This window comes from Sebastes umbrosus, chromosome 21 (assembly GCF_015220745.1).
Source record: "Sebastes umbrosus isolate fSebUmb1 chromosome 21, fSebUmb1.pri, whole genome shotgun sequence".
NCBI classification, from domain to species: Eukaryota; Metazoa; Chordata; class Actinopteri; order Perciformes; family Sebastidae; genus Sebastes; species Sebastes umbrosus.
In genome coordinates this window covers 11,265,854-11,281,665 of record NC_051289.1, presented here as the reverse complement: position 1 = coordinate 11,281,665, position 15,812 = coordinate 11,265,854, and the positions used below count along the sequence as shown (strand labels likewise).

At 41.5% G+C, this 15,812-nt stretch overlaps 1 protein-coding gene across 12 annotated transcripts in view; it reads left to right on the top strand.

The window, feature by feature from the left end:
* atp8a2 (ATPase phospholipid transporting 8A2) overlaps positions 1-15,812 on the top strand; it is a 54,779-nt gene that overhangs the window by 13,354 nt on the left and 25,613 nt on the right. For 11 of the 12 annotated variants that reach the window (XM_037757052.1, XM_037757058.1, XM_037757055.1 and 8 more), the window contains 21 exons: positions 424-523; positions 1,788-1,886; positions 1,978-2,023; positions 2,256-2,296; positions 3,606-3,679; positions 4,121-4,190; positions 4,581-4,708; positions 5,187-5,298; positions 5,663-5,831; positions 5,951-6,078; positions 6,165-6,242; positions 6,386-6,474; positions 6,694-6,738; positions 6,934-7,006; positions 7,130-7,318; positions 7,403-7,452; positions 7,544-7,613; positions 7,699-7,783; positions 8,185-8,324; positions 9,303-9,441; positions 10,821-10,885. In XM_037757052.1, the coding sequence (XP_037612980.1) occupies positions 424-523; positions 1,788-1,886; positions 1,978-2,023; positions 2,256-2,296; positions 3,606-3,679; positions 4,121-4,190; positions 4,581-4,708; positions 5,187-5,298; positions 5,663-5,831; positions 5,951-6,078; positions 6,165-6,242; positions 6,386-6,474; positions 6,694-6,738; positions 6,934-7,006; positions 7,130-7,318; positions 7,403-7,452; positions 7,544-7,613; positions 7,699-7,783; positions 8,185-8,324; positions 9,303-9,441; positions 10,821-10,885 (1,990 nt within the window). The remainder of the gene's footprint in view (positions 1-423; positions 524-1,787; positions 1,887-1,977; positions 2,024-2,255; positions 2,297-3,605; positions 3,680-4,120; positions 4,191-4,580; positions 4,709-5,186; positions 5,299-5,662; positions 5,832-5,950; positions 6,079-6,164; positions 6,243-6,385; positions 6,475-6,693; positions 6,739-6,933; positions 7,007-7,129; positions 7,319-7,402; positions 7,453-7,543; positions 7,614-7,698; positions 7,784-8,184; positions 8,325-9,302; positions 9,442-10,820; positions 10,886-15,812) is intronic. The other variant, XM_037757054.1, reaches the window with a different exon arrangement.

Sequence of the window (15,812 nt, the reverse complement as noted above, 5' to 3'; positions counted from 1 at the left end):
ACAAGGCTAATCAATACTGTTGTCTGATCAATGCAGTTGATTGACAGACAAGGTGAGGTTGCCAAGGTTTCTTGCACCTATTTTATGGGGTTCTGGGTCTAAATTTAGTTTGCTGGATTTAAAGTATCGGCCTATATATAGGTGTGATGTGTGTGCACCCCGTAATGGCTCTGTTTAGTCTCTCTGAGCACAATTGAGTGTTTCTAATAGATTTTCAAGTGCTGCAATATTAAAACACAAACAGAGTCTGTTATTCAACCTTTTAAGGTATTGCTGTTTAACCGTGTCAGGTGAAAAAAATCATTAGCACACAATTTATGCATGAATTCCGACTTTAGCTAATGGACTATCTGGCTCTCAGCCTCCATCTGTCTGAATGTAAACAACGTATAAAGTCTCCTTTCTCCTTGTCTTCTTCTGCAGTACCACCAAGTATGGGGTTCTCACCTTCCTGCCGCGGTTCCTGTATGAGCAGATCAGGCGGGCTGCCAACGCCTTCTTCCTGTTCATCGCACTCATGCAGGTAAATCCCACACACAAAACGCTAACAATGGTGATCAGCACCGTTGGCTCCGTGTGCTGTTTGGGTTTGGTTTGATTTAGTGGCCCACACAGGTTTTAGATGACACATCCTGAAATGTCTGCTTTAAAACATTCCAGGATTCCCACAGGCCCCGCTATTTTTGAGTTATGGATTATTGAGAGTTGTTTTCTAAGATTTGGTACATTTCCTCTGAAAGCCAGAAGGAACAGAATAATAGATAAATATACACAAATGTGTCAAATCATAGGCTTGTGTCAGAATAAATCTATCAATATTAGGGTTGATTGATTGATTAGGGTGATTGTCCATAGTTAATCACGATAAATCGCAAATTGGATAAAGCAAATATGGTTGCTTTATGCAAATGTCTGTATATATTTATTATTGTATATCAATTAACAACACAAAACAATGACAAATATTGTCCAGAAACCCTCACAGGTACTGCGAGACTCACGGGTACCCATAGAACCCATTTTCATTCACATATCTTGAGGTCAGACGTCAGGGGACCCCTTTGAAAATAGCCATGCCAGTTTTTCTCGCCTAAATTTAGCGCAACTTTATTTAGCCTCCTTCACGACAAGCTAGTATGACATGGTTGGTTTCCTTTGGTTTTCTAGTTTCATATGATGCCAGTATCTTCACTCTAGTTTTAAAACTGAGCCCCAATACAACCTAAAAACCACAAGTTGCGTTAATGCGTTAAAGGAATTAGTGGCGTTAAAAATAATTTGTGTCAATGCGTTATCGCGTTAACTTAGACAGCCCTAATCAATACATATTTATTAGATCATATTACTAATTTAATCATTTGCTAAATTTAATATTGCATGTTGTTTATATTAATCATTTTCCTCACAACATGTGAAGTCCTATGGCAACTTTTACACTGTTTCTAAACTGAAGGAAGAAATTTGATCATAGAAGATAATCACTAATCCCACTCTGTAGTCGCTTCCTGATTGGTTGACAATATTGTTTTCCCCATGGATGGTAGGAGAAGACGGGCACTTTTTTTACTCTGTGTTAGCCTCATGAAAAGTTGCACAGCCTTCCATTGTGCTCACATGGCTCTGCCCACCCATCAAGGAGTCATTATACAGTTCACACATTATACTCCACTGCCTTGTTTATTGTTTTCTGTGCCATCACTGTGGTGGTCCATTATGGGTGCTTTAAGCTACTCAACACTCACTGTCAGCAATGATTTCTGAGTGTTGCCTCTTTTGACTCTTATCAGCAAATCCCTGATGTATCACCAACCGGTCGCTACACCACACTGGTCCCCCTTATCTTCATCCTCACTGTGGCCGGGATCAAAGAGATCATAGAGGACTATGTGAGTACCACAGCACCACCTGCTATATGGGCAGAAGTTACACCTTAAAAGTATCTTAAAAGCTAATACGTCTTAATCTGTGTCTTTACAGAATAGACACAAAGCAGACAACACCGTAAACAATAAGAAGACATCAGGTACCGTCTGCGTGTCTGTGCTTGTCAACGTGCATCAACCGTCTGTGCGCTTTTCCATGAGTGTGCTTGCGTCTATTTGTGTGGGTTTTGTTTTCCTTTCATGGCTGAGTGAATGGCTGTTGTCTGTCACTCACTATAGTGCAGGCCCCAGACAAAAAGTTTAGTCGCTATGAATACTGTATGAGTGTCGCTCTATAGGCTGACTGATGGCTGTGTTGTCCTTGTCTCTCAGTGCTGCGGAGCGGAGCCTGGCAGACGATCATCTGGAAACAGGTATCACTATCATCACAGACCTCATCTTTGCTGCTCTCTCACTCATCACTCCTATGCTTTGCCTTTCTCTCTACCTCACTCGGTTTTACAATTCAGTTTTATTGGCATGAATGGCTTAAAATAATACTGTAAGAAGCTACATTTCTTCTAAAAATAGAAAAAAAAAACTAGGTAAATTAGCAAATAAAACTAAATCAGCTAAAGCAAAAACATTCACATAATAATGTAGGTATAAGATAATGCAATTAGTCAAAAAATACTGCAAAAGCAGGAACAGCAATAAAATAAAAATGTAAAATTGGGGATTAACTATCAGATTTATTGGCTTATTTTATTATTAAATTGTCTCAAAGGAGCTACTTACCTGTCTCAATCTCACCTGTTGTGAAATTATTCCATATCTTCTCGTCTTTTGGTTTCCAGGATGTCTCGTGTTATACTTCTTATGGCTAGACTGTAGTCACTGAGTCTGGGTTTGGTCAGGATCTGTCTCTGATCCCTGACAGTAAAAAGATACTCGTTCAATTGGTATTGATGTTTTAGGGCCAGATAACAAGTGAGTTAGTGGGTGATTTATCCAATATTCCACAAAGTCTTGTTAGTTGAATAATTCGTTTTTTTGCAGTTCATCTGAACCAGTGAACCTTATGTCTGTATCACACAAAGCGTTTTCTTCCAGTGCAATCTTGAATGTAGTCATTAACTTGAGTCCAGCTGCGTACAGTCTTGCTCCAGCAGGTCAAATCAAATCAAACTTGAGTCCTTGTTATGTGGTGTAGAGCAGGAATGTAGCCCCTTGTTATTCAGGGTCAGAAAAGGTGAAGGAATTTGTTCCAGCTGCCCTGCTAACTCAATAATGTTCATATTAACGAGAGGTGGTGACAAGTAGTTTCCCTGAAATTCTCCCTTTCATTGAGAGAACTCTGTGTCATAAGAAGTTTTCCCATTTTTTTTTTTTTTTTTAAAAGCTACAGATTTGTAAGGCTAATACTGAATGGCTTTCTCTTCTCTTTTCTGTTATCTACATGCTTGTAATCTTTGTGTCTTATTGTGGTCTGCCTCTGTTGCAGCCAAATCAAGAGTTAAAGCTATGCACCGCTGTGCTAACTGTCACTTTATCTCAAGTCTTCCTCTGTCTATTGGCTGCCTCTCGGTTGGTCACTAATTAACCTGCCTCTTGTTTCCTCGGTCTGTCTCCCTCCCTTACCCCTCCTATTCCCCCTTTCTCTCTTCCTTAACACCCCTCTTTTTCTTTCTCCCCACCTTTTTTATCTCTCACGCTGTCGCACTGCTGCGTCCTGGCCACAAGGTGGCAGTAGGAGACATAGTGAAGGTGACCAATGGACAGCACCTTCCAGCTGACATGGTTATTCTGTCCTCCAGGTCAGACTTAAGTGTGTATGATTGTGCGTGTTTGTGTGTGAGCACACATTATGCATTTGTCTGTTAATATGTGTTCTAATTGTTTGTGTGTTATACTACTTTTTAGGGCTGCAACTCATGATTATTTTCATTATCAATCAATCTGTTGACGAGTCTTTTGATTAATCATTTACTATATAAAATGTGATGATTAATTCCAATCTTAAATTGCAGGAACCTAAAGTACTGTCTTAAAATTGATCAACAGTTGAAAGCTAAAATTAAAAATTGTATGAAATCATGTAAAAGGAGGCAAATATTCATATTTGAGAAGTGCAATAATAATAACGTTATTATTAAAAAGATAATTCTTTAATCGATTATTGTCATTGACTGATTTCCTGTTGATTGATGGATTAATCATTTTAAGCACTACAATGTTCTGATGCCTCTTCTCCACAGCGAGCCGCAGGCCATGTGTTACACTGAGACCTCCAACCTGGATGGAGAAACCAACCTGAAGATCAGACAGGTATGACACCGGGGCAAATCTCTCAGTTTGTCAGATTTCTCAGTGCATTGGATTCTGCACATGGTCAGAGAGGAGCTTCTCCACTCATCTAAGTTTGTAGGTAGTATGTGTTGTTTTAGAAACATCTAATGCAAATGAACAAATTAAAAAAAGATGTTGCAAAATGTTGTCATTGGCTTTCAGGACTCTGTATCAAATGAAACCTTATTTCCTCACTATCCTTACATTTGCACTTGGGTCACACATATGATTTGGTCATGTTTAATGTAGTTCTTGTTCTCTTTATATCTCCTGTTCTTATCCGAGTTTGACCTGTTTTGTTGTATGAACCTTGCTTTTTCCGTAATGTACTCGGTAAACTTGACTTGTCATGTTTTCTTTTTTTTCCAGGGTCTCTCGCTCACGGCTGCTTTTCAGAGCTTGGAGGATTTGGTTGCACTGTCTGGTCGTTTGGAGTGCGAAGGCCCCAACAGGCACCTGTATGACTTCACTGGCACACTGCGGCTGGAGAACCTGAAGTGAGACACACACACACACACACACACACACACACCCATACACCAGTTATTAATTTACATTAGCAACTGTATTGCCAGTGTTATATGCTAAATTTTATTATTGTTGTTTTTAACTTGTAAGCCAATAGTATTCAAATAGTATATTTGTATAAAACAGACTGCCAAGACAGTAGGATAAAACTTATCATAGATTTTATAGCCTCATCCAGCACAAAAGAGATACAATTTAAAAGTCAACTTGGAAAGTTAAGCCTGTCAAAATAATTTTCATTCTTCATGAATTCAAATGTACAAAAGATTGTATAAATAAAAAATTTGAGGCAAAAAAAGTAAAGCTTGAGAAGTGCTACACCGATAGTATGGACGGCAAAAAACACTGCTGAATTTTACTCACAAATAACCAAAAAAATGTAGGTCACCCTAAATCGGCATGCATTTATCATGTTTTGTTGCTGATTGCCTCCCTTGTTCTCCTCAGTCCAGCTCCCCTGGGTCCAGACCAGGTGTTGCTGCGCGGCGCCCAGCTGAGAAACACACAGTGGGTTGTGGGAATTATTGTCTACACTGGCCATGACTCCAAACTGATGCAGGTAAACAGTGTCTTGTCTGAATTCAGTAAATCTTAGTTTCAAAACAAGTTTCCTTTGATAGTTTTTAATAATTAGAATCTTCCTTCCTTGTGAACTTCATATGAATAATTTAGAGCATTTAACTGAGTGATACATTCACAACTGGGGGCACATCCAAGTCCAAGTGTTTGGACACATTCTTCTGCCAAAAATGATTTTGTAATTATGTGTGACAAATTAAATTAGTGAAAAGTGTTTTAAAGGCTGCAGCGAGTGGCCCTCTCCCCAGAGAAACCATTGCAACTCAATGAAACTGTGCCCTCATCCAGCACCATCTTGATGCAAGTGTCTTTGTGTTGTATTCATTGACCTGTCCACCTGCCAGAACTCCACCAAGGCACCACTGAAGCGCTCTAATGTGGAGCGGGTGACCAACATGCAGATCCTGGTCTTGTTTGGCATCCTGCTGGTCATGGCCCTGATCAGCTCTGTGGGCGCTGCCATCTGGAACAAAGTACATACTGAAGATTCCTGCTGGTACCTGTCCCGAGCTGGTGAGAATACACACACACAGATAACACATTACACAACCTGTAACTCCTAACAGTAATGAATTGGGATTAATACACAATTTAAGGGTCAGTAAATAAGTGAATATCGTGTGTTTGTGCAGGTGACATCTCCACTAACTTTGCATATAACCTGCTGACGTTCATCATCCTGTACAACAACCTGATCCCCATCAGCCTGCTGGTCACTCTGGAGGTGGTCAAGTTCACACAGGCCCTCTTCATCAACTGGGTATGGTCCATGTGTGTTTTATAATGCATGTTTTCAAATGAACTTACTGCAAGTAGTCAAATAGTCCTGTTTTGTTTTCCCCTCAGGACATGGAGATGTACTACGCAGAGACAGACACACCGGCCGTGGCTCGGACGTCCAATCTTAATGAGGAGCTGGGCCAGGTCAGTTCTTCCCCCTCCTTATAATCAGTGGCTTTAGGATTGGAAAGTAGGAACGCCAAAAGTTACCATTACATGCACACTCAATCAATATGCGCCTGTTAAAATGTGCTGTGTTTCCTTTCATTACCTCTTGTCTTTTCCAGGTGAAGTATCTCTTTTCCGACAAGACAGGAACTCTGACCTGTAACGTCATGCACTTCAAGAAGTGTACCATTGCGGGAATCACATATGGGTCAGTCTTCTTTTTTTTTTTTTGTAAATTCATTCTTGCCTCTTAGCACTTTAGCGCTGAGTAACCTTTTAATCTCTTCATGTTTCAGACTAACTTGTAATAAAGAATGAGCTGTTAATAAATTTAGTTGATTGAACTCTTGCATGCTTGATCAAATGAACTAACCAACTCATCAACTGATTAATTCCTTTTCCAATTCAACCTCATTCATCACTGCAGCCACTTCCCTGATCTTGAATGTGATCGATCAATGGAGGACTTCAGGTTAGTGACCTTCTCCTCTGACCTTCTCATCTATCTTCCCCTTTCTGATATTCTTTTCTTCGTTTTAGGCTCTGCATGTTTTGAGAAATAAATGTACTGTGTATGCTTTAATCAGAAGAACAAGTTGACAAAAAATCACATATTTTAGCCTGCAATGCTATTTGAATGTCAAAAATAATTTTTCTCATCTCACAGCAATCTGCCGTCCAGCAGCAATAACTCTACAGAGTTTGACGACCCAACTCTTGTCGAAAACATCGAGAACCATGTAGGTGTCTCTGAAGCTTTTCTCATATTTCTTTATTTGAAGCAAACCTATTCTGCCTAAAAATGACTACAGGATGCTGTTAAAAACTATGTCCACTGTGTTTGTATGTATGTATGTGTTCAGCCTACATCACCTCAGATCTGTGAGTTCCTGACAATGATGGCAGTGTGCCACACGGTGGTCCCGGAGAAAGAGGAAAACCAGCTAATTTACCAGGCCTCTTCGCCAGATGAAGGAGCGCTGGTCAAAGGGGCCAAAGGGCTCGGCTTTGTCTTCACCGCGAGAACCCCGCATTCAGTCATAATCGAAGCTGTAAGTGTGTATCTGTGGGTTTTTTACCGCAGTAAGAGGTGCTTTTTGCGAAGTTAGGAGCTGACATTTTGATGTTTATTTCAGAGAGGAAAAGAGATGAGCTATGAGCTTCTGAATGTGCTGGAGTTTTCCAGGTAATACTCCCATAAATGTTCTTCTCAGTCAGTAAATAATAATATAAGACTGTAGTGTGTTTTGAAACTAAACCCACTGCTTCCTTCACAGTAACCGCAAACGCATGTCTGTGGTGGTCAGAACTCCCCACGGGAAGCTACGGCTGTACTGCAAAGGAGCTGTATGTTTATCTCATTAAAGCTGTAATTCACAACTCCAAATGTCTTTGAACACTTTTCATTGATGCTCATTTTGTTGTTTTGCAGGATAATGTCATTTTTGAGCGTCTGACTGAGGCGTCCCAGTACAATGATTTAACTATTGCTCATCTGGAACAGTTTGCTACTGAAGGTAAGAAGGAAAAGATACTTGTTTGTTTAACTGGACATCCATTTATCTTTGTGTTGACTTCCTTACTGATCATTGGTCCGAGCATGGGAGCCAGAAGTAGGAGGTTAGGAAATAGGGAAGGGGCCATTGACCCCCCCACTTTATGCCCCTGGCCCGATCTGGCGTTGCGGCTGGTGTGATCCCATCGCAAGATGTTCTCCAGTTGGCCTTGTCATGGGACTGATCCGAGGGTCTAAGTGTCAAGACTTGACATTACTTGGTCCCACCTCAGAACCATCTTTCCTGAGTTTTCTCCATTCTACTTTATCTGCTTCTCAGCGTTCCAACCACTCACTCCCAGTTAGAAACATAATCTGTTCTCCATGATCACACTGATCGTTATCCTCCTTCCATCTGTCCAGGACTGAGGACTCTGTGTTTTGCCTACGTTGACCTGGAGGAAGATGCCTACCAGGAGTGGCTCAAGGAATACAATCGTGTCAGCACTGTGATCAAAGACCGTGCTCAGAAACTAGAGGAGTGTTTTGAACTACTGGAAAAGGTAAACGCACCATCTCTTTATTTGTAGTAATATCTATTGTTGGTTTCCAACCTTATGTGAGATTTCTTGAAATCAAAGCAGAGTCCTGAAAAGTCTTCATGTCATCAAATTTTTCCTGATGCATAATCACACACACGAACACACACTTCATGTTTGCCAGCAGGTGGCAGAGTGGCTCCATTGACTCTCACACTGCAATAAACGCAATGCTCCTTCATTACTCATCATGTCCGTTAATTGCAATACACCATCAAGTTTCCCTTTTTAAGAAGTGTGTGTTTTTCTTTTAGCAGAATGTAAAGACAGATCCTGCTCCTTTCTAAAAGGAAATGTTGTATTGGTTGATTAGAAAGATGGCACTGAATGGGGAATAAGTGAACAAAATGATAGAGATTTCAGATGAGAGGATATTCAGAAGAGAGTTGAACTAATAGGTGAGAAAACCAAGGATTTAGAGTAGAGAGTCTAGGTGAGAAAAGTAAGTGAAAAGGAAAAAAAGAGGAAGCAGGAGGAGGAGGGGAGCTCAGACTGGGAGACCACAAGGGCAATTACCTTCACCAGCCTGCCAAAAGCCCCATAAAACTGGAGTCAACAACACAGTAGTGTTAACTTGTGTGTCTGTGCGAGTGTTTGTGTGAGCGTCCGAGTGTGTCTAATGAGGGTACACATGCATTTAAATGCTGAACAAATTAAAGCAAGGGGGGGAAAGGTAATGGGTTACTTTTTGGCACGAAGACACAGAGTTGGTACAGAGGTCTAAAACGAGCTGCTGTACCAACTGAAGTGAACTTGCTGGCATCGTTCTCAGCCTCTAACTAGATATGGATGATGCTCTCTGGAGAGAAAGAGGCCTCACATACAGAGGGGGGATGTTTGGCTGAATTGCCCAAATATCATTTATTCTAACCTACTTTCCTCTTTTGTGCCATATTTTGTTCTCACTGTCTTATTTCTGTCTCTTTATCTGTCCACCAACAGAACTTACTACTGTTGGGCGCCACAGCCATAGAGGACCGTCTGCAGGCTGGCGTGCCAGAGACCATCGCCACTCTGATGAGGGCCGACATCAAGATCTGGGTCCTCACTGGAGACAAGCAGGAGACTGCCATCAACATAGGTGAGAGTGAGAGGAAGGCAATTGGAATTAACACTATGGCCAAAATGTGATTTTTAAGGGTGCTTTCTCAAACCATAGTCCGTTTGGCTAGTCCGAATCAGAGTGAAATAGATACTTTTGGTTCATTTTCTATTTAGTCTGATTTGGTTTCAGAGTGCAGAAATTAAAGCGGACCAAATAAAAAATGTATTTGCTGAGGGGCGTGTACGAAGGAGCAAATTTATCTTTTTCGTCTTGAGAGCTGCCACGTGTACGCAGGGAATCATGGTTTTTGAAATATTGCTGTCAGAGTTTTTTCACTTTGACTCGGCATTGATGCTGTGTGCACGAATCCCTTCTCCTTCACTTCATCTTGAATGACTTAATAGACGCTATTTTCGTGGACTTTATTCAGCATATTCTGTATGTCCTCTCCCATTCATGTTAACCTGTCATTTACCTGTGTCCATCTCAACAAATCCCCGCGCAGGCAGCCTGCATTTTGGTACGCTTGGAAACTTGGTCCACACCAGAGTACGATTACTGCGTTCACAACTGGCCATACAAACTGCACCAGGGGTTGAACTGCATCAGAGTCTGATTAAAACGGACTGAATGTTGGCTTATGAATGCACCCTTCAATAAGTCACAGGAAGGACAGTTCTGCCACAAGCAGCTGTGAGGGTGCTTCTAGTGGAGTATGTGCCAGGGATGTAGGCAAATCCAGCGATGGTGAGGAAGTCCCTTTGTCATTGCAGCCTGATTTGCAGCAGAGTAGGAAACTACTATGTATTGTGTGGAGTTTATTAAATCATGGCTAGAAGAATAGGGGGCATTATGTGTGAGGTGAAATGCCAGACATGTCCCCAGTCTGTCAGTGAAATGTTCTAGTGTCCAATGTATGCAGGGTGGAAGGAACTTAAAGTTGCACAGCAATGACATTAGTGCTTTTGGTTTCTTGTGGCAGTTGTGGAGGAAGTTTGTGGCAGATGTCCAGAAAGACAACACATAAAAACTAAATTTAGTGTAAAAGTTTGGACACCATTTGAGACTGTACTGTGCAAATTGTCTCTTACTTTTTTACACACCTTTTGTGGTCGAACTGCTGTCTACACCAGCATTCAGAGTAATTGTGAGTGAGTGGTTTTGCTGTGTTTAATTGGTGCATGATGTAATTGAACTATGTACTGTATAACAGACCACAATAGAGATATGATGATGGCCGGAGGCTGATGGAGGGGAATGGAGTCAGATAGCGTCTGTGTGAAAGAGTGGAGCAGGATTTTGCAAATCCAGTTGTACATGAGACCAGTTTTTCACCTGTGTTTTGGGTTTGCGTAAATCTAATCTCTCTCCCATCCCCCACTCTCGACCTTCCACTGTCTGTTTCTGTTTCTCAGGTTACTCCTGTCGTCTGGTGACGCACGGCATGTCCCTCATCATCGTCAATGAGGACTCTCTGGATGTGAGTAGACCCTTATCTTCCTCCTGCCGACCTGCTTGATTCACGTCTGTGTACACTTTGTACAGTATTGGGACTGTGTGTGTAGGAGGGATTGGGGGGGGTCTTAAGCAGGTTACCGTGGGAACTAGGGTGTGGTCCACAGCCAGATTGGTGGGTGGGGCTCTTTGTGTGCTCACAGGTGCAGGTAATTAAAGTCTCTGGTGTCCCTTTGGAGAAAGGGATGAAAAGAGAAGTAGTGAACTATCACTTCTTTCCTTCTCTCTATGTCTCTTTCACAACATTCAAACACAGTACCCGGCTTTCAACAACCACACAGTATTCTCACACTGTTTGTGTCTCTTTATCTAACCTATTTGTAGCTAAAAGCCAGCACAGACTGTGTATGTGTTCACATGTACACATGTACGTATGTTCCTGTTGCTATTTAGAGTGAGATCTGAGGTCTAAATTAGATTTATGCCCCTGTTATGTGTTCTTTGCGTTCAGGTTTCATGTGTGACTGCTTAACCTAAATGGCTTGATTACTGTCATGTGTCTCTGTGTCTGTCTCTCTTTCACACACACACATGCTCTCCCTGACTCCCACATGAGTGCTTACACTCAAACACACACACACACACACACACACAATCACAGGGTGTTCACTTTTACGGAGTTTGTTTATATGTGCGACCGGGGAGATTATGCCTCCATAAACTTTAAGTGTCGGAACTGTGTGTGTACTTGTGTGTATTTGTGTATGGGTGTTTATGTGTGAGCGCTTGTTTGTGGGCCCAAAGAGGGATTTTATTTGTCTGTAACATGATCAACATGGAATTAGAGACCTCTATGTGGTTGATATTTCATCCAATTGGAATCCTGTGTGAAAGGACTTTAACGTTGGTCATTATTTAAAATTGAATTGCACAAATTCACACCTATAATTATGAAGCTTTCCTGTATTATGCCACCTTCTAGTGAAGGAAATAGTGGTGATTTTACATTCACACGCATCAAAGTGGTGTCTGGCTGGTCACGAGCCAGACAGCGTGCAAGGCCACTTTCCACGCTGAGTTAACTGAGCTGGACAGGGTGAACATTTAATGTCAGGGTAATACAGGTACTTTAGCTTGAGAATTGCCTATGCAATTAGCAGAGGGTGAAAGCTAATACAGTTAGCACTGTAAGTGGATCATTGTTAATATGGTTTGGAAGATTTTGTTAGCAGCCTCTTATATGTTTTATCACATACTGTACTGTTCCAGTGAACAGTTCAAAGTCGGATTGCTGTCTGGTCAATGTACTGTAGTCTGGGTTGGAGGATGAGACATTATGCAAATGTATGTATATATTTATTATTGGAAATCAATTAACAACACAAAAGAATGACAATTATTGTCCAGAAACCCTCACAGGTACTGCATTTAGCATAAAAAAATAATTGTAACATGGCAAACTCAAGCCCAACAAGCAACAACATTTTCATTTTATTTTCAGGTCAAGGGACCCCTTTGAAAACCATGACAGTTTTTCCTTGCCAAAATTTAGCACAAGTTTGGAGCCTTATTAAGCCTCCTTCGCGACAAGCTAGTATGACCTTTATAACATGTGACATGTATGATGTTGGTACCAGTGGATTCCATAGGTTTTCTAGTTTCATATGATGCCAGTATCTTCACTCAAGCTTTAAAACTGAGCACACTACAATCTCCAAAAGAATGATTGCCTTAATGAGTTAAAGAAATTAGTGGTGTTAAAACGATTTTGTGTTATCGCGTTAACTTTGACAGCCCTAGTGATAACATAATACAAGTTGTTTCTTTCATTGTCTTGCCCTGCTGCTATTGCTTATACATATTTGAAATTCTTGTCTATGAGCTTTAACTGCATCTAAAGGGAATGTTATGTTATGTCTTCCTAGGGAAACACTTCTACAGAGATTACATCTAGATGTAGGTAGATCAAATAGCACAAGACGAGATTTTCGTTATCATGAAGTCAACACGTATTTTTTGCATCTACACGTCAGAAAAGAAACCTTTCTAATCCCTTAGAAATATTTTCATGCGGAAAAAAATTCTGAGGCAAGATGTACGCTAGCAATGAAGGATTTAGGCTATTGCCGAGAGGTGCTGATGTCTAAAAGAATCCAGTATAAACAAAAAAAGAGTGGTGGGAATGGTGAGCAAAGTGGCTGAACTGATCAAGCTAAAATCTCTAGAAATTCCACCATTTCATCTGGAGTTGAATGAAAGTGAATGGCAACTAGAACTAAGGAAAAAGTCACATAAAAGCTGTCTCTCTGATAATGACATGACTCACTTGATTTCACGCTCACTGAATTATTCTCAATATGATTTTGTGTGATGCGGTTTTAAAATTTCCTCATGCCAAACGCAGACGAAGGCTTTCCGTTCAGTACACTCCATTTAGCTGCAACTCAAAACAACTTGGCGCAGTAGGGAGTCCATCTTTCAGCTGGAAAGCCTGGCCTCAAAACACAGAAATGGCAAACGTCCACCCTGCTGATGCGTCCTTGAGCAAGTATTTGAATTTGTACCAGCTCAGGGTTACAATCACTCAAGGGAGTTCTTTTGTAAAATAAAGTTGCACTAACACATTTCTATATGGCACACAGAGGCAGGAAAGTTGAGAGAGACAGCTGGTTGACATGAAACATAAACCATGGGTCATGAGTGGAATTTTTCATGTGACAAGTTCAAGATCTATGCTTCAGAGCCTGGTGCGCTTTGTAGGACATCTAGGCATACATACAAACAGCTGCAACAAAACCCAATAAAAAATGGGAATAATTAATGCTGAATCTTATCCCTTTATACGCAAAATACAGCAATGGCGCCCCACAGACAATTTGTCAGATCAGATATCCAATATCCTCTCCCTCAAAAACATCACATTAATAACTCGATTCGCAAATCTAGATTTATATTTGGACATATGGATGTAAGAGAAGAAACTCTCTCATGTATGAATGTAGCATGCTTGTGTGTGACTGTGCACGCAGTGTCACAGTCACGCCTGTCAATCAGGGCAACTTCAGAGAGCTCTGGTGGTCGGTGTGGATGAAAGCAACACTGTCTCTCTTATCTCACACTTAAAATAACCCGCGCTGGCTCAGCTTCTTAATGCTTGTGGGCCTGTTTGAAAGTGTGAGCGAAAACAGAAGCTGCTTATCAAAATCTCACCTCGAGGTCAACCTCTTGCCCCCGTTTAAAAAAAAAAAATTTGTCCCAACTTTTCACTCTCTCTGTATCGCACCCTCTTTCTGCTGTTATCAGTGTGAAGGCTGATATGTGCTGCAGTGGATCTTGCATTTGCCAGTCTTGGCGGCAGATGCAATCTCCCGCTTCCCCACCAAGCCCATTCTCCGCTCCATGTCTCCTTCACACTACTACCTCCACATCTGTCAGCACTCTCTCCATGCACAGGAAGCGACTACACAAGAAAAATGACTGTGTGTGTGTTAGAGGGAGAGTCAGAGGAAGAGCACGAACAAGCGACAAAATGTGTGTGTTTATCTTAGTGGAAACGCTGGAGTGTGTTTGTGAATAAAGCAGAGGGAGTGTTTATTGTACTTCAAGTATGAGACAGACAATCTGGACAGAGCAAGAAAAGGGGGGGCCGAACCATGTGGGGGCGATGAGTGAGTGGTAACGCGATCTCCTTTTGGTGCTCCTCCTCATCAAAACAAACCCAGTGAGCAATGCCTCCTGGGTAAACGGTTTTGCGACCGCTGAAGCTGTGACAAGCGCCATCTGTCACCTTCAGATCACATGCCACACACAGACTGACACAAATCTTTGCCTTGTCTCCTTCTGTTTAGTCAATACTGAAGGACACACAAGCATACGAATGTAAAGTCTCCTTCACACACACAAACACTCTGTTTACCCAAGATGCAGTGGCACAAGATCACCCTGATCGGCCTGATAGTTCTGAATATACATTACATCCAGCTTTCCCACAATCCCCCGCTCCCCGTCACGCTGCCCGCAGTACAACTCTTAAACAAACAGCATCACTCTTCTGCTCATTAATCATCTTTATACACACTCGCACACTCACATTTTGTAGCGCCTCAACTTACATGCTCTATTGTTCTGGCATTTTTCAATTTATAATAGTGTTTTAGACATCAGGCCTCCCACTGTTAAAGTCCACATGTGTGTCTGTGTCTATTTCTTTTTCAGTTAGCAGTGTCTGTGTGTTTCTGGCTCAGGCAGCAGAGGATGTGGGTGTTTGCACAGATGCACAGTCAGATAATTAAACGGCAAATTAAATCTCAGTGGTGGTGACAGAATCTGCACTTCAGATATGAGCATGTCTTTCTCCGCCTTCTTTTTCACTCCGCAGCTCTCTCTCGCTCTCTCTTCCTTTTCCCCGAGTCTAGTTCACACTCCGTGTCCTTCATCATTCTCCTTTTCTTTGTACCTTTTCCCATTTATCTTGCTTAGTGCATTCTTTGTATATTTTATACTCTGCCTATGTACATTTGTCATGATGGCACTGGCGATTGAGCGCTGTTTGAGTGGAGAGGGTGGCCTGGAATGGATCAACATTTGGCTTTCCCCATCCTCACTGTGTGCATTTATATATATTATATATATATATAGATGTATGTGTGTGTGCGTGTGAGTGTTTTATGGTAAAGTATGCAATGAGAGAAGGTGACCTGTGATATCTCAAACTGCCTCCATGCCCTTCCCATTTTGTGATCCAAATATAAACCTGATAAAATTCCACGCAGAAGGGCCTGTGAACATGGTTTACAAAGTGTGTGTGTGTGTGTGTGTTTCCGCCCTCTTTGAGCTCAGATGCACATGAAAAGTAAACATTTAGTTTGGAGCATAAAACTCCCTGCTAATGAGATCTGTCGTATTGCCTCTGGTGCAATCAAAGAATTTCTCCACTAAGGCCTCCAGAAATA